The 23,230-nt window shown below is 38.6% G+C and overlaps 1 protein-coding gene across 3 annotated transcripts in view; it reads right to left on the bottom strand.

Moving 5' to 3' along the window:
* Nucleotides 1–23,230, bottom strand: part of LOC139461213 (uncharacterized) — a 206,747-nt gene that overhangs the window by 83,048 nt on the left and 100,469 nt on the right. Inside the window, exon 1 of one of the 3 annotated variants that reach the window (XM_071242816.1) lies at nt 5,432–5,523. The exons of the other annotated variants lie outside the window; for them this stretch is intronic. Coding sequence (XP_071098917.1) covers nt 5,432–5,516 — 85 coding nt within the window. The 5' untranslated portion in view covers nt 5,517–5,523. Of the gene's footprint in view, nt 1–5,431; nt 5,524–23,230 lie in introns of those variants that run through there. 3 annotated transcript variants of the gene reach the window in all.

Below are 23,230 nucleotides of genomic sequence, written 5' to 3'. Positions count from 1 at the left end.
TCCCTATTTTGGAAATCGAGGTCCTCCCGCAACCAGTACAGATCTTTCACTTGCAATTTTCACAAGATTCTCAGCCATATGTCATAAAACTCTCAAGCAACAGCTGATGCTTGTATCACATTTCTCATAAGATGTCTCCCCTAAAATGCCGAATCACAAGAGTTGGTGTTTCCTCTGCTGTGTTCGTGAACAATTTCAGTTATAAAACTTCAAGGAGACGAATAACTGAAATAACACAGCTGTTGAATACATGACCAGTATCATTGACTGTTGGTGAAAGTTAAGTGTTATAGATGGAACATGCAATAAAATGTCATAACACCTTGCCTCGCAGCAAACACTTATTGCACATGGTGATGATGACTGACCACAGATGTTCTATATAGTATACCACAGTTCAGCATCAGCAGCCAATATTTCATTCCATATCATCTCTGATACTGTGAAGTAATCTTAACCACAGTCTTGGCCACAATCTTGACCACAATGGAACATGCAATAAAATGTCATAACACCTTGCCTCACAGCAAACACTTGTTGCACATAGTGATGATGACTGACCACAGATGTTCTATATAGTATACCACAGTTCAGCATCAGCAGCCAATATTTCATTCCATATCATCTCTGATGCTGTGAAGTAATCTTAACCACAGTCTTGGCCACAATCTTGACCACAATGGAACATGCAATAAAATGTCATAACACCTTGCCTCGCAGCAAACACTTGTTGCACATAGTGATGATGACTGACCACAGATGTTCTATATAGTATACCACAGTTCAGCATCAGCAGCCAATATTTCATTCCATACCATCTCTGATGCTGTGAAGAAATCTTAACCACAGTCTTGGCCACAATCTTGACCACAATCTTGACCACTATATTGGCCACAATCTTGACCACAAAATTGACCACAGTCTTGAGCAAGAATTCCTCAGCATCACACTGAGTCGGATACCACAAACTTCATTCACAAATGTCCTGGGGAGAGTGCATTGTCATTGAGATGATATGAGTATAAATGTACAAATACACCCCAAACAACAACAGGTTATAAATACTGAGTGCTTCTGACACAGCTGCTGAGAGTGATGACCTTGGAAACGAGAACACTTCAACAACGACCTCCAGCAGCTTCTGTTCAAACCTCCAAGCTGTTACATGCCATAACAGGCTCTATAACAATGTTGCAATTGTCGTCAAAGGATAATACCGGATGATTATGGCCAATTAACATACATTCTAATTGTAAAATGTTTCTGGCATTTAACCTTGGGTGAGTGCAGGGCATCGACATGATGTAGCTCCCCACAGTCGACCATGGCATTAATATAGTCCAAAGGGAATACCTCGAATACCTCTGGAATAATCGGGTGATACGGATTAGGACCAGTTTCCAAGATGAGGACCTGATTAGGCATTCCAGGGCATGAAGTCGTCAGTCAAAGACCATGCATACTTCATGAAAGTTCCCAAGAGACTGGAAGCATCCATGTCCAACTTGAGCATTAAACTGGCATTGATGGCCAAGACAAACTTGGAATATTGCATATTCTGCAGCCTCCCATGTAAATAGTTCTGCATGGCTAAGTCCAATCTACACCAACGGCGCCATAACTGACCAATAGAGCCACAGATAAATTATAGTGGGTCCATTGAGTTCTACATGGAAAATTGTTAGCTTAACCTTGTATAAGACCTTGGGGTTTCTCTTTTGCATTTCAGGCTTAGTATAAACTAGAGCTGTTGTGAGGTATCTATGCTTCTGTAACAGAATCACTGATGGACAGTTTATAAATATCCTTCTGCTTGAATGAAGCCTTGGTATACCATCTTCCTCAGGCCAGGGAATTAACTGACTGTAAAAGTCCAGTTTCCGCCCTTGCCAATCTAGGCTGGAATTTCTTGGCTTAATCGGAGCGCCACCAGTGACTATTATGAGTTATGTCCCTTCTATGTCCCTCCTATTGACCAATTAGATTCCACCTCTCATATCATTTGCATTTACTTCACACAAACATGGCGTTGCCATGTCAAGATGATCTGATCAATGATCAAGATATAAGTCGTAATCAAATGGGTCTTACCTCGCTAAGTGCATCAAATCACGTGAGCACCGAGATTAAACAGGAAAAGACTTGGAAAATATCTGTCAACGCCCAGTTGACAGTACACATCTTATGCAGCCGACCAAAATCTGCACGTTGAAATCCATGTTGTGTAGGAACCAGATGTCGATTTCTTTACACGATTTTGATTGGACTATGCATAGACTCAGTAGTCCAGCCAACATCAAGTGCTGTTACGACTTATCATGGTGTAATATTTATACATATAATTATAGTTTAGCTAGTAATACTTATCATCAGGTAAAATGCATATATAAAATATCAGTAGTTTCAGTTCATAACTTTTTAGATAGATGCTAGCCTAAGGTAACGGGAGCGCATCTCCTAGACATACTATTCAATAAGACAAGGGTTATGTCGACATAGTTTAATAGATTTGAAGCTTTTAGATAAATGCTAGCCTAAGGTATCAAGATCCCATCTCCTAGACAAAAGATATGTCTACATAGTCTTATAGATTACCTTGAACAATTTTATTTAAGTAAATCTGTCATCACCTATATTAGAATAACATTCAGCAATTACTTCAATTTAGACTCATTAAGGATTAGCCCCCATACAAGCTCGTCTATAGTGCAATATGGATTAGCCCCAACACAAGCTCGTCTATAGTGACACCATAATCTCTTTCAAAGCATCCAGTAAATATTACACCATGATAAGTCGTAACAGCACTTGATGTGGATCTAATTATTATAAGAAAACTTAGCATAAATGTTATATCATGATAACACTCTAAAACGATCAGGTTTTCACATGTATTTTAGATACCTGATATCTCAAATGGGTTGTCACTCACACATGTTCAGTAAAAGATACAAAACCCTTTCTATATTCATAAGAAATCTCTGCAAAAGCAGAGTCAATTCTACGATTCAATAAAATATTCAAGAAATTTTGAATATTTACAGAATGAACCCTTTAACAAGGGTTTATAGATTATGAATATTTAAAGCTCAAATGTTATCATCATATTTTCAAGATACTGATGTCTAATTTTGCAGTGCCGTTGATTCTCACGCCGAGTGTTATGAAATAATGACATTGGTTGTGTTTAAGATCAAGACTATTATACGTCACCATTGATCCAACATGGCGGGCACATTGTCATAACCGGCACACTCCATCAAGTGACATGGTCAAACATTCATACCGTAGTGACTCTGTTAATGTGTGTTTGATGTTTAAAACCACACTCGGAAATATTCCAGCTATATGACAGTGGCTTTTAAATAATTAAGTCTGAACCAGATAATCCAGTGATTGATATTGTGAGCAAAGATACATACCGTCATGCTTTCAAACAAATCAGTGAGTTGATATTAAGTAATTTTTTTAAATATTTTAACAAGACATGGGCAAAATACTGATCTATCAGAAACAATAATTTCTCTGCAAGTGTTCCCATTTTAGAGTAAATCTATAAAAAATGTGTGTATTTACATACTTCCCTCATTTTTGTATGCATTTTAAATAAGTTTTATTCACTCTTTTGACAAAGTTTTGCCATTTAAGCTGTGATTTTAGGGTTCATCACTTCATGTGGGCGATAGGATGGTTTATCATCCAAAACTGACTCCAACAGGAGATAAGGCTTGGATGAGATCAAGCGATATCTACACTGTAGATATTGCTGCAATGAAATTACATCACAATGCTTTGCAGACCATTGTGACGTCACTGGTTACCATGACGTCACAATCAAATGACATCACTAATGGCTCTGCTACTGAAGCTGTTTGCAGTACTTTTTGCACTGAAGACACTGCTAATTACTGTCTACAAATTGAAAAAGTTGAAAGAATGATGTTGGATGATAAATAAAATCTCACCCTCGTGTCTTTTGACATCAAATATATCAACACTCGTTGATAAAAGTGGCAAAAATCCTCGGCAAGCCTCAGAATTTTTCCACTTTTGTCAACTCGTGTTGATATATTTGATAACTGTTGGCTTCCCTTGTTAAGTTTCCACCTTCGTTATCTTATCACTTGTCTTGTTCTTACAGGTACATAGATATGTTCTCTGCTTCATAGCATTTATTTACCTCATGAAGGAGTAAGTATATACTCCGAAACGTTGTGTTCCTCAATAAAGAAGTTGACATCCATATATCCTTCCTTATGTGTATCATTTCAAAGACTAGGTTGAAAGTAAAATAATTCCCGATACAGGACAGTTAGAGCACCAGACATACCAGCAGACATCCTGAACAGGATCTGGGAAATCTCTACACATTCATCGGGTAGTTTGATAGCCTAGTGGTCAAAGCCTTGGTCTGAATATCTAAAGCCAAATTGCAATACTGTTGGAATATGAGGAATGTAAAACCACACTCATATTTCTAAAATAAATAAGTTACAACTATTAGAGTCCAACTATGCAACACTGTAACTTCCTCAGTTGGTAATGTTTTAACAAAACTACATGACTACCAGATCACAAAACACACCATCCCTTTTTAAAAAGCTGTGCGTGAGCGAGTGAGTGTGGTTTTACGCCACATTTAGCAATATTTCAGGAATATCATGGCAGGGACACCAGAAATGGGCTTCACACATTGTACCCATGTCGGGAATCGAATCGGCGTGAGGAGCGAACGCTTTAACCACTGGGCTACCCGACCGCCCCTTTAAGAGGCTGTATCCTGTGAAAGCACATCAGAAGACTAAGTATGGTAATCCCCATAGGAAGCGGGTGAGACACTGGTGTAATAATTCAATACAAACACAGTATCAAACTGAATCAAAGGTGTTGATTTCTGTCTCGCTATGGCGGCACTGCTAATGATCCATGGTGCAATACAGTGACATTGAACACACACAGGTAGGGCATTTCAACACTTGGACGAGGATAGTTGCAGAACTAATGATAAACGAATCAACTTAATTAAGAAACAATTTTTTAACTATTCTCTTCAGGATCATGCTGTGTTGCAGGTAAGTCTACATACCATATCTACCTGAATATACTGATTCTACTTTGATGTTTGTTAAATCTGTTGATGATGGTGGTTGGGAAAATTTTAAAAATATGTTATAAATATATTATGAAGGACAAATTTAAAATATGCATATGACATTCAAATCTGAAAGAAAATCATGATCGCTAGTTAGAATTAGCATAGTAGAAAATGTTACGACATCTCTTCATCCATATATATTGATTGTTTTGATTTACATATAGTACATAAATGCCTTCACGAATATGTTGCTCTTTGTACCACAGATACCCAATAAGGAAACCATGTAAGTTCGTGACAACATTAATACATTTAACTCGAGCACAATCTACATACCATAGCCATTCTCAAAGACGTGCTGATATTTTTGCTGCAAGTATCTCAAGCTACCCCTTTTCCTCCTTTGACCCTGGGTCCTCATGACAGTGTTGTGAAGTGTTCTGGTGGGCACCATACTAAACCACTAGCACACCTTATGCTGTGTTTGTGTGACGTGTTCTCAAACCAGGACCGGAAACAACAGCCACTATAAACAGTTTAATGTAAATGCAGGTGCTCCCCATCTGTTCCCGTGCTTGATTTAACAGCTCTGTTCTTGACATACCTCCCACGAAAGTCAGCACTGTTATCAAAACAGATTCAATTCTGATTTGGGATGTTGAGATTTTAAAGAGCACTGCCCCAAACTCACCTAACCAATACATTATCAGGCATGCTGCATTTCCTGCATGTTGTCCCACGAGGGTACTGGGCATAGCATCTCCCAGCCATTTGTTTGCCTCGTCCCTTCATGCAATATTCACCCTCACTTGGCCTGATGCAGGAGCTATTGTCTCTTAGTAGCCAATACTGATTCCCCACACTTCCTCCACAATACCACAGCTGCTGTTGCATAACTCTCGTATACACCAGAGACGCTGCTCTTATAATGAAGCACCAGGAATGCCTTTCACTCAGAGTAATAAAAATAGGATATGCTGCTGTGTGGTTATTCTGCCTGTATTGATCTTTGCATACAACTAATAGTTTCATGCGTGACCGTAATTTGTGCTGCCTAATATTTCATGGTTGATGCCATCACTGAAATATGCTTGTGTTAAACAGATACTTGATAGAACATTAAAACCTTACAGTTTAATGCCACACGACTTTTTACTTTTACTTTTTGGGGATGCTGGCCAATTTGATTGAAAATATGGTATTTTCAATTGTTTTTTTGTTTACTTATTTTTATTTTTTTCTCTGTTTTTATTCTGAAATTATTCTTGAACTATTGCAAATATATAGGCTACCCTACTACTTCTTGTTTGCTGAAGTGACAAAAATACCAGGTGAAATCGTGTTTAATGTCACGTTCAAGATTATTGCAAATATGTAGGAACGTGTATGCATGTGTGTGCATGTGGCTGTTTGTACTGGTCCAGACGTATGCCGGTGTAACAAGACCAGCCCACTGAGATACCATGCTATGAATACCCATTAGACCCAGTATACTGACTCCGAGCTGACCCCTGCTTGTTATATCTCCTTAATGCTGAGTACTGCCATCTTTTAACAAATTTTGGTATGACGTGACCAGGGGATGGAACTTCTGACCTTCCGCTCTCCAGGCAAACACTCTATCCACTACACCAAGGAGGTGGTAAGTTATACAAAGAACTGCTTGCTGTGTTGGAATAAAAATATACTTATTCTGAACCTTTTTTTGTTAACTGTTTTCATGTTTATATCAAGAGCTACATGCAAATCTATTAATCTTTTGTCACGTTTGTTTTTTCTGATCTGAAGACTAACACCTGTTGCTGAATTAACATACTATAAGTAACAACTATTAATTAACATACTCTGAACAACATGAATTAATAAACATACTCTGAATTTTAAACATTTATTAATGTTTGATCAAAACATTGATGCCGTAAAGATATTAATCCATTTATTTTTCTCCACAATTCATAATTCTGTAACAAACTAGATGCGAATGTCGACTATTTCCTGCAATTTAACACTATTTTGCAAGTGTCAGGGAATTCCTGTGATGAAAGGTCAAGTTATAATAATGGCCCTGTTTAACCTCCATTGAAAGCAACTATAACAAATCTTGTTTCTTGTTTAAAATATTTATTTATGACTTTATGTAAAAATCAATCTACCGGGTACCTCTATTTATGAACTGTTAGGAACCATTAAACAAATGTTTAATATCTGACTTCAGGTAAATAGTTTGATGTGAACCTTAATTCACGGTTAGACAGCCTCCCTGGTCTAGTGGTCTACTGCCCGGAGAGTGGAAGGTCCAGGATTCAATTCCCGGCCGCCTCATACCAAAAGACGTTAAAAGATAGTACTTGTTGTTACCCTGTCTGGCGCTTGGCATTAAGGGGCTAAAACAAGGACTGGTTTTAAACTGCGGCATGGTATCTCAGTGCGCTAGCACTATAAATCATCATCATTCCCGACTAGTACAAGCAGCCACACACACACACGTACATGCACGTCGCTATATGCACGTTCTTAAAATCAACTTATGCAAAGGGCTTCACATAACATTTTGCCACAATGAGTATTCACAAGTATTCACATTTTAGTATTCACAAGTATTCACAAGTTATCATTCACATTGAGTATTGATATAGTTTTCATTGGGTATTCAATATATTTTTACCTCCTAGGTCATTCAATATATTTTTACCTCCTAGGTCATTCAATATATTTTTACCTCCTAATCTATTGGGTATTTAATATATTTTTACCTCCTAGGTACATTCACTCTTCTGCATGAAATAATGCATGAAAAACGGCTGACTGTGATGAAAGGTCAAGTCATAATAATGGCCCTGTTTAACCTCCATTGAAAGCAACTATAACAAATCTTGTTTCTTGTTAAAAATATTTATTTATGACTTTATGTAAAATCAATCTACCGGGTACCTCTATTTATGAACTGTTAGGAACCTTTAAACAAATGTTTAATATCTGACTTCAGGTAAATAGTTTGATGTGAACCTTAATTCACGGTTAGACATGCATATCACAACATGCAGTTTATGCAACATGTTACACAACAGTCTATTGTGTAACATGCTGCATAAACTGCATGTGGTGATATGCATGTCTAATTAACAATAAGCCGTTTTTCATGCATTATTCCATGCAGAAGAGTGAATTGTGCATGTAATGCCAGCAATCGATCAGTAAACAGGGATCTATATGGACATAACGATACAAGTTAAAAAGTATATAAGGTAATTAAAACACGGTGTTGTCCTACTTTTATTTTTTTTATAAATAAATGAATAAATAAATGAATAATGGTAATATATTTTGCATATTTATGCAAATACAAATCTTTTCTAGAGTTCTGGATGCAGTTTTAAAAGTTTCAATTCAGAGCTCATTAACTTTACCTTCATTTTAATCATTTTAATTAATTCAGTCATGGCCATATGTTTTACTTCTGCATCTTGGGAAAAAACCTATAAAAAAAACCAAAATAGTCTTTTGCTCAGATAAAACATAAAAAAGCCACGTATATGATTGAACCTCTAGTAGACATACACATGACTTATCATGTGCATGAACGAATTTATATCTCTGACATAAAGTGAGTGAGTGAGTTTGGTTTTACGCCGCTTTTAGCAATATTCCATCAATATCACGGCGGGGGACACCAGAAATGAGCTTCACACATTGTACCCATGGTCTTCAGCGTGACGAGCGAACGCTTTTACCACTAGGCTACCCGACCGCCCCTCTGACATAAAGACTGAGCAGACATTGATCTGCTGTAGATGATATGTCAAACAGGATGTGAAGCATGAAACAAACTGTCTTCCTAACTACTGCTTGTTGTGAATTGCACAAACTTGAAAACATCAGACAGTGAATATGTCATAAGGATGTGTAAATTATCATCCGAAGTCAAAATGATGAATTTAGGATGAAGAACACAGATAGCTAAATAACACGAATAGATAGAAGTAAGAAAGTCTGCATAAATAAACAAATGAAAGTTTGAATGAATGAAAGTATGAATGAATAAATGATTAAATGAAAAAAGTATGAGGAATGCTTGAAAGTATGAATTAATTATTGAAAGTACAAATGAATGAAAATATGGAAGTATGAATGAATGAATAAATGAAAGAATGAATGGATGAATGAAAGTGTGAATGAATGAATGAAAGTATGAATTGATGAATGAAAGTGTGAATGAATGAATGAAAGTATGAATTGATGAATGAAAGTGTGAATGAATGAAAGTATGAATTGATGAATGAAAGTGTGAATGAATGAAAGTATGAATTGATGCATGAAAGTTTGAATGAGCAACTGAATGATTAAATGAATGAAAGTTTGAATGAATGAATAATAAACAAACAAAGAATGAATGAGCAAGAAACCTAACCATGAAAGAATAATTAAGACAAATAATATTTTGTTTTTACCCCAAAATCATTCCAGAGAGAATGAAGGAAGAAGCAGGGAAATGAAAGACAGAAACCTGTGCATCTACCCGTGTCACATCACCTACCAGGCACGACGGTCTGATCTATAGAGTCCCAGTGTGAGAGGACCAGGGATATTCGTTTAGGCCTCTGTCTCAGCAGCGGGGATCCTGACGGCGCCATATCACTTGTCTTTATCGGATTCACAGTGGGACCCAATTCCTGGGTCCGGGATGGGTCAACGACTGTTCCCATCCTTCTCCTCCACGAGTCCGCAAGTCGGACAGATTAGCAGCGTCTTGTCCGACTCGGACTAACAGGATGAGATCCACTCAACCAATTAAGTTCTACCAATTGCTCACAATACACTGTCCAACTTGGTAAATGATCTTATCTTGTAACAATGTCATTCATGGGCCTCTGACCATGTAAACTGGTGGAATAAAAGATATTGCATTCTTACCTCCGAATGCTATCTGAATTTCACTATTTTTAACAATGTTTAGCAAATTGCATATAAGACGTAATGTTTTTACACTGACTATGATATAATCAGTGAGGTATTATATATATGGAATGGCTTCATGTGATGGAAATTAAACCCTCAGAGGTATTAAACATTTTGTTCAAAGACCTCCCATGTTTGTGTCCCCGAGGTCTGCGTTTAGGTAATGTTTTATTAATACCCGTACTCGCCATGAAATCTGCTTACATCAAACCGGGGGTTCTCAAACATTAGAATGATGCACCCTGGGAAGACTACAGAGCGCCAGTCACAGAATGATCACAGAACGATCACGTAAGCCTCACAGACATGTAGTATCCACTTGACTGCCTCCGACCTACGAGGCAACCAGCCATATGATCGAAGTACAAGTTCTCCACGATAACTTGATTCTGATTGTTAATGCCAGCTACCTACTCAAGCTTGGATAATAATTGGCTGGAAGGATGGCAGAGGAATGGATTCAGTAGGATGGAAGAATCAACAATGTATAAGTCAGCCACAAATCTGTTTTGATCTTCATTCTACAGTGTATCCAGTTGAACAGATTCTGTTTATGTTCATTTAATATTACAAAGGAACAGCAGGATAGTTACTACATTACTGGTGTTTACTGTTTACTCCTCGGTATAATAAATTGTAAATTTCCACATTTGATTTTCGGTTCTGGAATCAGAAGAGGTGGATGTTTCAGGAGTTCTCATATGGAAGCATCTCTTGAAACACCAATTGATTATTTCCTTCGATCTGACATCAATGTGTTTTCAGGATTAGATGTTTCGCAGTCTAATATGTCTTTTTTCACCGGATCCAATGGATGTACAGGGCAAACAGGAGTGGTTCAATCACCTCCTATACACACGGCTCCATGGCTCCAGGCACAGGTCAAAAGTCAATTGCATACTTCTTTTTCCACTGGTTCGTAAGCAACCAATCATTGTCATTTCTGTAACTACAAGACTTCCAGGAATAACAAAACGGTTATTTAAATACGGTTCATCCTCAGGGTAGGTAACCTGTTTGTGTCACAATCACATCCACGGACTGCACGCTGTTCCGCCACACAATCAAGAAGCTGTCATTTATTGAAATCAAACTACTCTCAGCGACAAATCAGGGGAGAGTCATTGATGGCCATTAACGTCAAGAAGTGACCTGCAGTCTTGAAGCTCAGTGATCACTCTTTAAGCCTGGAGGCAGTGCTGCCATATTATGGAGAAAATAATGTGCTTCCCACCATGTACGTGTTGATGAGTTCTGATACGTCAACACAATCAATGATCCCGAGTCTTGATTAGCAATACTTTGATATATCAGTGAAGAATATATCTAGATACTCTCTGATATATCAGTGAACAATATATCCAGATACGCTCTGATATATCAGTGAAGAATATATCCAGATACTCTCTGATATATCAATGAAGAATATATCCAGATACTCTCTGATATATCAGTGAATATATCCAGATACTCTCTGATATATCAGTGAAGAATATATCCAGATACTCTCTGATATATCAGTGAAGAATATATCCAGATACTCTCTGATATATCAATGAAGAATATATCCAGATACTCTCTGATATATCAGTGAAGAATATATCCAGATACTCTCTGATATATCAATGGAGAATATATCTAGATACTCTCTGATATATCAGTGAATATATCCAGATACTCTCTGATATATCCATGAAGAATATATCCAGATACTCTCTGATATATCAATGAAGAACATATATCCAGATACTCTCTGATATATCAATAGAGAATACATCTATATACACACCACCAATGTTCGCAACAATAATAAACAGAGCTGTGTCTGTCATGTACTGTTACAGCTGTCTCGTATCACATGCTTGGTATATATACTGTCAGAATCCTCCAGCTCCAATGCTTCAAGATGACTCTTAAGATGTCAACATGATCAGTAAACCCAAACTCCAGAGTCTTCGTCAGCAATAATGTCTGACAGATCAATGAAACAATGTAGCTGTCCTGTACTGATATAACTATTCGTATCACATGCTTGGTATATAAACTGTTGGAATCCTCCAGTTCTAATGCTTCCCAGATACCCACAGCTTCACATGGCTAATTTCACTGCACAATCATCTGGATCATTCCCATTGTGACTATATTCATGAACATTCACATCTGTCCGGATAGAACCAGCTGGACTGAATACAAGCAAGACACCCACACACAACAGGGTTTTTACAAAAAATAATTCAAAATTATTATCAGAATATATCAGAAGTCTGTGTGCTTTAAGTACACATATGTACAAAAAACTTTTGTCCAAGCATTCAGCCTTGCTGTTTAAATCTCACTATGAGATGATCTCCATGGATACATATCACTCTTTGTTCCTCATCTCAGGGGGCTCTAAGGTGAGTTCAGTTCAAGTATACCTTTACAAGAAACAGTAACTTGAATCATTCAGATATAGCTCCAGTTGTCTTGAATGAACTGATTTCCAAACAAGGATCCCAATTTACTCAACGTCTCAGTTCAAGGGCACACTTTTCAGGAATGCTGTGGAATGGCTTAGAAGTGCAGATCATTTTGCTGCAGAGTCGTGGTCTCCAGTACATCTGTACTTATAAGTTCCCCCTATGAATCTTGCAGGTGAGAAAGTCTGACATACCTGGGGAAACCTTCCCGGCATGATAATTACAACACACACTTGTGGTTGTCACATCTTCCGTACATACCCACCTAGTAGCTATTCCCCATGAATCCAGCAGCCAAGAGAGTTCTAGGTGTTGATGAGGTCAACTAATAAACTATTCCCTATGAATCTAGCTCCGTGATTGTCTTAGGTGTTGACAGGTTATGAATGATTTCCCAAGAATCTAGCAGCCAAGAGAGTTCTAGGTGTTGATGAGGTCAACTAATAAACTATTCCCTATGAATCCAGCTCTGTGATGGTCTTGTTATGAAAGATTCCCCATGAACCTAACACTGAGAGTTGTAGATCTTGGTGACATCCAGTTATGAAAGATTCCCCGTGAATCTAACACTGAGAGTCTCTGATCTTGGTGACATCAAGTTATGGAAGATTCCCCATGAATCTAACACTGAGAGTTGTAGATCTTGGTGACATCAAGTTATGGAAGATTCCCCATGAATCTAACACTGAGAGTCTTAGATCTTGGTGACATCAAGTTATGGAAGATTCCCCATGAATCTAACACTGAGAGTTTCAGATCTTGGTGACATCAAGTTATGGAAGATTCCCCATGAATCTAACACTGAGAGTCTTAGATCTTGGTGACATCAAGTTATGGAAGATTCCCCATGAATCTAACACTGAGAGTTTCAGATCTTGGTGACATCAAGTTATGGAAGATTCCCCATGAATCTAACACTGAGAGTCTTAGATCTTGGTGACATCAAGTTATGGAAGATACCCAACGAACCTAACACTTAGAGTCTTAGATCTTGGTGACATCAAGTTATGAAAGATTCCCCATGAATCTAACACTGAGAGTCTTAGATCTTGGTGACATCAAGTTATGGAAGATTCCCAACGAATCTAACACTGAGCGTCTTAGATCTTGGTGACATCAAGTTATGGAAGATTCCCCATGAATCTCTTGAAGATGTCACATCCAACCATCAGTGCTAATTCCAACACTGGACTGAACACACTGAGCTGAGGGCTCCACATCCATTCATCTCAACCTGACTGGAACTTGGACCATAGTGGCAGTGTATAACTGCCTATATGCCCTGTGAATATAGCACATATATCCAGTAGCACCAGCTCTGGCACCAGGAATATGAATTAGTCGTCTGAGTGTGGACACTGGAACCTACAGACAAAGGTTTTGTTGACTTGCAACAATTGTTGTAATGCACTGTCAGGGCCCAGGAGGTTTGGTGGAGGCACCGTGGGATACGATGCTTATATCACATGTCCGTATCAAGCAGGAGGCCCTAACAGTGTCACTCATCCAATATTGTTGTAGCGTTGAGTTATGTCGGGACATGTAATTGCTGGCACCAAACTAATCAGTAATCATCAATGTTTAAAACAACACACTCCCAGTAATTTGGGATGGGTCTGAGTCATGATGGGTGCCGCACTGGTGTCAAGATCCTGCACCGAAGAGGATGGATCCACACTGCGCAGATGACAATATATCAGGTACACTGCTAACTGTATGCAGATCATGCTCAGAATTATTAATCCTATATCCTTGAATATTTAAACATGGCCGTACATTTACTCTGCTTGTTAAATAATTACTTTTCATCCATGGAATAAATTTCTGTTAATCAATTGCAGCAAACATGGTTGCTTAAATCATTGGATTGGTGTTTCCTGTAGCATGTTAAAACACACCCATCAATAAATTCAATAATATTCATCAATAAAACACTTTCCGTAAATTGATTTGTAATATAAGATATGACAAAGTCTGCTGTGATCTGACATTTCGGAACATTTTTTTTTGTGACCAGTGCGATACAGTTTGAAATAACATATTGATATAGTTTATGTCCTTGGCTCAAATGTTGTGGGTAAAGCATCAAGTTGACATGTAAAAACAGTGTTTTGATTATTGTTTGTGAGACTGGTGGATGATTAATTCCATGTTGGGGCCGTCAAGCCATCGTCAGTATTTACACTGCTAAATGTCAGCGCTGCTGAACGTCACCCACCATGACGTGCTCAAGTCACGCGATGGGGAATTGATAGTACAGGCACTTCCATCGTGAGGGTGTCCCATTGTCATGATTTGTGTGTTTGTTTGTTGTTTAACGCTGTACTCAGCAATATTCCAGTTACATGATGGCGGTCTGTAAATAATCGAGTCTGGACCTGACAATCCACTGATTGACATCATGAGCATCGATCTACGCAATTAATTGGGAAACGATGACATGCATCAACCAAGTCAGTGAGCCTGATCAACTCAACTCAGATGTTAGTCATCTCTTACGACAATCATAGTCGCCTTTTATGGCAAGCATGGGCTGTTGGAGACCGTTGTCATGAACAGGATCGTCATTAACACACAAGTGTTACTGTAGCAGGGCGTGGAGTCGTCCCACAGATGACATCCTTACCTTGTCAGCTTGCTGACGGCGTAACCTCTTTGGTCATGTGGACAAGGCGTTTGACCTCTGATCAGAAGATCCGTAGTTCGAATCCCATCACGGGACTCGGAAATGTTTTGGCCACTACATACCACAATACAAGTGAGGGGAGGTGAGAAGGGGTTTTAAACGTCGTGTTCAAGATTGTTCTACTTATAGAGCGATGTGTGCATGGATGTGTTGTTTGGTTTGTGTGTGTGTGGCTGCTTGTACTAGTCAGGACTAATGCCAACTTTACAGTGCTAGCCCATCATCATCATCATCATCATCATCATCATCTGTTAAAACTATGTTCTTTGTTCACATCCTCTATTGTCGGGGCTAATTTATAGTAATGCTATGTAAGTACCGCTGAAGCCCAGCTATATTATCACCATCCCCTTAGTTTGTGTGTTCGTTTGTTGTTTAACGCCACACTCAGCAATATTTCAGCTATACCATAGCGGTCTGTAAATAATCGAGTCTGGACCAGACAATCCAGTGATTGACATCATGAGCATCAATCTACGCAATTGGGATACAATGACATGCTTCAACAAAGTCAGTGAGTCTGACCACCCAATCCTGTTTGTCAACTCTTCTGACAAACATACACTATCATGTCACAACACAAGGTGAACACCTTACACTTCTTGTATGCTCTCTTGCCACCACACATCACTGACACAGGTAGACATAAGGGCTGAGATGATACACCAACTGTGCGATCCGATACGTATCATGATAACTTGTTCACAATACATATACCGTATTCGACATAATAAGTGCCCAGGGCGCTCTCAAAATTAGAAATAGGGGGCTCTTATTAGGATAGTATTTTGGAGAGTTGAAAGATAAATTCCATGGTTTATGCTGACAGCCTGAAATGTTTATAAAGACAGATATATTTTTCCAGATTTTAATTGCCCATAATTAAGGGTGCTAATTACACATGAGTGTGTATTATACACGAATAAATAGGTCTTGTGTACATTGATCGAACGGAAGGGGTGCTAACTGGGATTGTTCACTAGCCAATATATTAGCAAATATCGCTGTTTGCGCTTATTAGTGCGGGGCGCTTATTTCGTTGAATACGGTATGTGCTCTAATCTGTGGTCCCTAAGCAATATTTTTCATAGAGAGCAGAGTCAAATACCTGGCACACTGACAATTTTCAGTACGGCGCAATGTATTAACATATTTACTTTTTTAATACTAAATTTCACTACTAATTAGTTTTTAGTGGAACAACCATTAAAGTAAAGATTTAAAGTATGAATCGATATTTTTTACTTAGTGTGCCACTGTGATTGATACTTGTATCGGGAAGTAAAATATCGCGATCCACCGATGCATTGGTGTATCATCCCACCACTAGTAGACACAAACGGTTTCTGACTGTGAGGAACAAGGATGTGAACCCCTTACATCCAATGGGGGTTAGGGTTGCACATCCCCTTCAATTCCTTTTCTGGACCCAGCATGACTGGACGGTGTTTGACCAGATCAGTGTGCATGACGACATGCAGTACAAGGTCACCAGGCCACTCCCAAGTAGTGACAAGGGTGGGCCCTATCAATTAGTTTCACCCACAGGAATGTCCATCATGCATCACCTGGGACGTTGCTCCTGATTACTTGACAATATGTCAACACGAGGACCTAAACATAATTTCCCTCATGTCTCTTGAAAATATTTTTTGTAGCCAATCAAAAAGTTATACTTTGGCTGGGGGTCATGCAAAAAGGGGACGCTTGACAGGTTGACATCAATCAACCGTGAGTGTGCAACTCCCTGAAGTGAAATGTGCATTAGAGCGTCGAGATGCATTGCACAAGGTCAAAGGTCAGGAACAGTGGGTGGCAGATTTTCACAGGGACACAATCAGAGGCGTGTATGGTTTAATTCCATTTCCGCTTGGGTCATTCTGCTCCAACAATAATTATAATCTTCTAATGGAATATTAATTATTTTCTGATCAACAACATATTTTCCGTATTTATATGGCACATGCAATAATTTTACTGCTAATGCAAATTGATTGTTATTTAATTTGGAAAGAAAATGGTAGCCTGCACTTGTGAAAAGCACTTCAAAGTTGGACTTATCTATTTATTCCATACAGCATCCTACCTTTGTGTGAAACACATTGATGTTGGACTTAACTGATTACTCCAAATGATATCCTAATTAATTGAAGCACTTCGAGCCTTGCTTGACAACAGTATGAGGGTCTATACCGAAACGACGCTTTTTCAGTATTATAGAAGTTGTCATCCATAAAATTGTGTCTACCTTGTCATTTCGAGTTGGACTTTACCACACTGACTCCAAATGATATCCTGATTAATTGGAGCACTTCCAGTTGGACTTTACCAAACTGACTCCAAATGATATCCTGATTAATTGGAGCACTTGCTGTGTGATTTCATCCTCCTCCTGATGCAACATTGACTTACAGACACACTCCACCTCCGACAGCAAGCCTTTGAGGATTTGCTTGTTTGTTAGTTTGTTGTTTAATGCAATATTCCAGCTATATAACAGCGATCTGTAAATAATCAAGTCTGGACCAGACAATCATGTGATTGACATCATGAGCATCGTTATACGTGATTGGGATAGGATCATCACTCACGTCAGTGAGCCTGACCACCTGATCCCGTTAGTCGGCTTTTATGGTGAACATGGTTTGCTGAAGACCAGGTATTTCTAACACAGATCTTCACAGAGATTGGAATATTTGAGGGAGACTAGCATGTAGACACTGAAACAAGGTTTGTTTGCTAAAAAATATATATCTAGAAAACTAAAACTAAAATCCAATTTGAGCCAAGAACAATGTTTATTTTCAGGATGTAGAGCTGAGGCAATCTAGACTTGCAATATCATTCTAGACCTGAGTTGGATTCATTTTTTAATTTATTCTCCCGGAAAAGAGACGACATCGGAGGCTACCCTACAACCGTATTAGACGTAATAAGCGCAACGCTCTAATAAGCGCCTACGGCGATATTTGTTAATATATTGGCTAGTGAACAATCCCAATTAGCACCCCTTCCGATTGATCAGTGTACACAAGACTTATTCATTCGTGCATAATACGCACTCCTGTGTTATATGCACCCCTAATTATGGGCAATTAGATTCTGGAAAAATATATCTGTCGTATATAAAAATTTCAGGCTGTCAGCATAAACCACAACATTTATCTTTCAAAAATCTTTTACCAAAATACCTAAAAAGTGCCCCCTATTTCTAATTTTGCGAGCGCCCTGGGCGCTTATTACGTCGAATACGGTATTTATCATTTCCTCTTTGATGTTTAGCGTTGTGTTCAAGATTATTACACTGACACAGTGATATGTGTGTGTGTGACGCTGCTCGTAACAGTCACAGACTCATGAGGCCTATGCTGCTACGTCGGAGGCTGTGGGTCAAGTCTAGATCGAGGTGATGCTTTATTACCTAAAGAATACATTTGGCACATCAATGAAATCCAGCAAAACATAAATCAAGCGCTGTGTATGATTTTGTAAGTGCTAATATTGATCAGCATTGAGCAAGATACAGATATGTTTTGTTTAATCTCGTCAATCACTGGCATAACGTTGCGTGATGCATCGCTGCATAGCCACATCAAAGAATGTCAACAAACATCGCGACCAGCAAGAACTCATTTCGTCATCTCATGAAGTCCTAAAGCTGGGAACTGTATGAGGAGAATACTCCACCCTGACACTGAGAATGTTCAATCACAACTATTCTGTGATCCTTGGGTCCACTAAACATGAGTAATTGAAAGTATTTACTGTCAGTAGGGCACATCTCCTTGTCTGAAGGCTCTTCCTTGTGTGAAGGCTTTGAGGAATTCCTAAAAAATGTCAGTGTAAATGTTTGTGTTTGTGTTGACCCTGTTGCTGAGTGAGTGAGTGAGTGAGTGAGTGAATGAGTGAGTGAGTGGGAATGAGTGAATGAGTGAGTGAATGAATGAGTGAGTGAGTGAGTGAATGAGTGAGTGAATGGGTGAATGAGTGAGTGGGAGTGAGTGAATGAGTGAGTGAGTGAGTGAGTGAGTGAGTGAGTGAGTGAATGAGTGAGTGGGAGTGAGTGAATGAGTGAGTGAGTGGGAGTGAGTGAGTGAGTGAATGAGTGAGTGGGAGTGAGTGAATGAGTGAGTGAGTGGGAGTGAGTGAGTGAGTGAATGAGTGAGTAGGAGTGAGTGAATGAATGAGTGAGTGAGTGAGTGAGTGAGTGAGTGAGAGAGTGAGTGGGTGGGTGGGTGGGTGGGTGAGTGAGTGAGTGAGTGAGTGACACATGTGTGAGCTTAACACCAGTTCTTCAGGTCATTCACTATCCATTCGCTGTCATATTTGAATGAATTCAAATTTGAATGAATTCAAAGATCACAGTTACTCAACACTGTTTACAATTTATCATCAACACTCATATATACTGAGAATGAATGACCCCGTATCTCCAGTATAAAACAGTCCATATCCCATCCCACAACAGACAGTGGTGATACGAGCCATAACTGTCCGCCTCCGTGGGATATCACACAATACGTGCATGAGATCACACCAGGTTGTAGCCAGCAAATTCCATTAACTTTTGACTTTCTTTTGTCACATTTCATGCACATATGAAACTTAATCTCCCCAAGAAATTAATTCTTCCCCGCACAGAATTCTTATCCCCAAAAGTCATTAACTTCCATTTATTATCAATGGTGGTGTGAAGACTCAGTAGGGTACGTCATGTGTTTACTCAAAGGACTGCCCTTGTTTTCCAGATCAGGCTATTCTTGTATTACTTGAACCTAGGGGAGTAACGATGTATCAAACTCATCGATGTATTGCAATTGTTGGCACTACGATTGTACTGTATGGATAGGAATTTAAAAACACTTCCCCTGAAGACATTATAGAACTGTTCTCCAAAACGCATCCTGAGACCATAGATTGCACTTCACGTGCTCTCATAAACTGTTCTGAAGACATGTTGGTTAATTATAGAACTGTTCTCCAAAACGCACACTGAGACTATAGTTTGCACTTCACGTGCTCTCATAAACTGTTCTGAAGAAATGTTGCTTAATTATAGAAATGTTCTCCAAAACGCACCCTGAGACTATAGATCGCACTTCACGTGATGTCATAAACTGTTCTGAAGACATGTTGGTTAGTTATAGAACTGTTCTCCAAAACGCACCCGATGCATAAAGATCGCATCGCATGAACACACCAACGCATGGTTGGGACTGCGCATGAAATGCGAGGGTGGTGGACAGATATAAGAAAGTAGCGAGCATCTATCAGTTAGTTAGCTTTAGACTTAAAGTAATGGCAGGGTTGACATATCCAAACCCATACTCTCAGCCAATTAGAATTAGATATTAAGTTTCTTTCATTTGAACTTTTTTTTTTGTCGCATAATCAAGACAATCACGTTTAGTTCCTTGTAGATCTTCCATAATTTATCAACAGGTTCTCACGTACAGTTCATTGAAGAATTAAGAGGTTAGGTTTTGTTCCTGGTAATTTTAACAGGGAAGTCATTCAAATTTAGATTAGTTTTCAATATCAACACACATCATCCCCCAGCAAAACTACAGTGAATACCTTGCTCTAGTGCAGTGGTCAGTCTTCAATCCTGTACCTTGTCCACTATGTACATACCCTACCCTAACAGTGTCTATGGACCGTCACATCTTCGTATCATAGTCATGATCATAGTCGACCAACAAAGTGGACCCTCTAACCCAACAGTGAGAAGCATCCATATCAACACATCATCCCTTGGCTAAACAGCATTGAAGGATCAACCAGCATCCGATCCTATGGATGAGAGCTGTAACTTTACTCAGTCAAAGAAATGCTACTGTCTTAAACAAACAGTTTTAAAAGAAAAGAAAAGAAACTTAACTGCCTCGGAGCCATTCTCTGTCGTAATAATCCTCCAGTGAAATGCAAACATTGGAAAACTGTGTTTTGTAGGTGTCCGTCAGATATCCAGTAAATTAGCTTGTGGCAGGATGCACCCAGAAATATCTTAGTTGGACATATTTATTGCAATCAATACCACCAAATTCCATACATCACCGAGCATCGGAACCACACAATGCATCATCAATGTTTAGGGTCTGTCAGTGGTTCATCAGATTCATCGTCAATAGGAATCATATTTTCATGCTAATTTCCTGAATCTTACTTCACGGCATGATACGGAAAGTATTCGGGCCAAACCATGAATGTTTAAAGTCACATGACGGCTGAAATACTGCCGCTCTGACTTAATATTTAGGTCACTCACTCTTGTACTATGCAGAAATCACTATATAAGTGTGATGAATGCACACAGCTCTTAGCTCTAAGATTACAGCACATCCCTCATCCTTTAACATAAACTGACAACAGTCCTTATTCCACAAAGTGGTCTTAGCACTAAGATTATATCACATCCCTCATATTGTAACATAAATTGACAACAGTCCTTATTCCACAAAGTGGTCTTAGTGCTAAGATTATATCACATCCCTCATACTTTAGCATAAACTTGCAACTTTCCTTATTCCACAAAGTGGTCTTAGCGCTAAGATTATATCACATCCCTCATACTTTAACATAAACTGACAACAGTCCTTATTCCACAAAGTGGTCTTAGCGCTAAGATTATATCACATCCCTCACACTGTAACATAAACTGACAACAGTCCTTATTCCACAAAGTGGTCTTAGTGCTAAGATTATATCACATCCCTCATACTTTAACATAAACTGACAACAGTCCTTATTCCACAAAGTGGTCTTAAGGCTAAGATTATATCACATCCCTCATACTTTAGCATAAACTGACAACAGTCCTTATTCCACAAAGTGGTCTTAGCGCTAAGATTATATCAAATCCCTCATACTTTAGCATAAACTTGCAACAATCCTTATTCAACAAAGTGGTCTTATTGCTAAGATTATATCACATCCCTCACACTGTAACATAAACTGACAACAGTCCTTATTCCACAAAGTGGTGTTAGTGCTAAGATTATATCACATCCCTCATACTTTAGCATAAACTGGCAACAATCCTTATTCCACAAAGTGGTCTTAGCGCTAAGATTATATCATATCCATCACACTGTAACATAAACTGACAACAGGCCTTATTCCACAATGTGGTCTTAGCGCTAAGAATATATCACATCCCTCACACTGTAACATAAACTGACAACAGTCCTTATTCCACAAAGTGGTCTTAGTGCTAAGATTATATCACATCCCTCATACTTTAACATAAACTGACAACAGTCCTTATTCCACAAAGTGGTCTTAGTGCTAAGATTATATCACATCCCTCACACTGTAACATAAACTGACAACAGTCCTTATTCAACAAAGTGGTGTTAGTGCTAAGATTATATCACATCCCTCACACTGTAACATAAACTGACAACAGTCTTTATTCCACAAAGTGGTGTTAGTGCTAAGATTATATCACATCCCTCATACTTTAGCATAAACTGGCAACAATCCTTATTCCACAAAGTGGTCTTAGCGCTAAGATTATATCACATCCATCACACTGTAACATAAACTGACAACAGTCCTTATTCCACAATGTGGTCTTAGCGCTTAGATTATATCACATCCCTCACACTGTAACATAAACTGACAACAGTCCTTATTCCACAAAGTGGTCTTAGTGCTAAGATTATATCACATCCCTCATACTTTAACATAAACTGACAACAGTCCTTATTCCACAAAGTGGTCTTAGTGCTAAGATTATATCACATCACTCACACTGTAACATAAACTGACAACAGTCCTTATTCCACAAAGTGGTCTTAGCGCTAAGACTATCTCAACTCCCATATTAAATCAGACTTACGACAGTCCACGACTCTACAAGTCCCATGTCTTTTGTGATGACTGAAGGCATTTTCAAATTCTGCCTTTACTCAGAAATCATGGCGAAACACCTAAGAAATTCTATATGTGCATTTTTAAAAATTTCAAACCTATGTTCAATACCTCTAAATTGAACTTGTTGATCTATCTCTTCATGAAAGCAATACACAA

Source organism: Haliotis cracherodii, unplaced genomic scaffold, assembly GCF_022045235.1.
Source record: "Haliotis cracherodii isolate W230 unplaced genomic scaffold, xgHalCrac1.p SCAF_14, whole genome shotgun sequence".
Taxonomy (NCBI): Eukaryota; Metazoa; Mollusca; class Gastropoda; order Lepetellida; family Haliotidae; genus Haliotis; species Haliotis cracherodii.
This window is presented reverse-complemented; position numbering and strand designations above follow the sequence as displayed.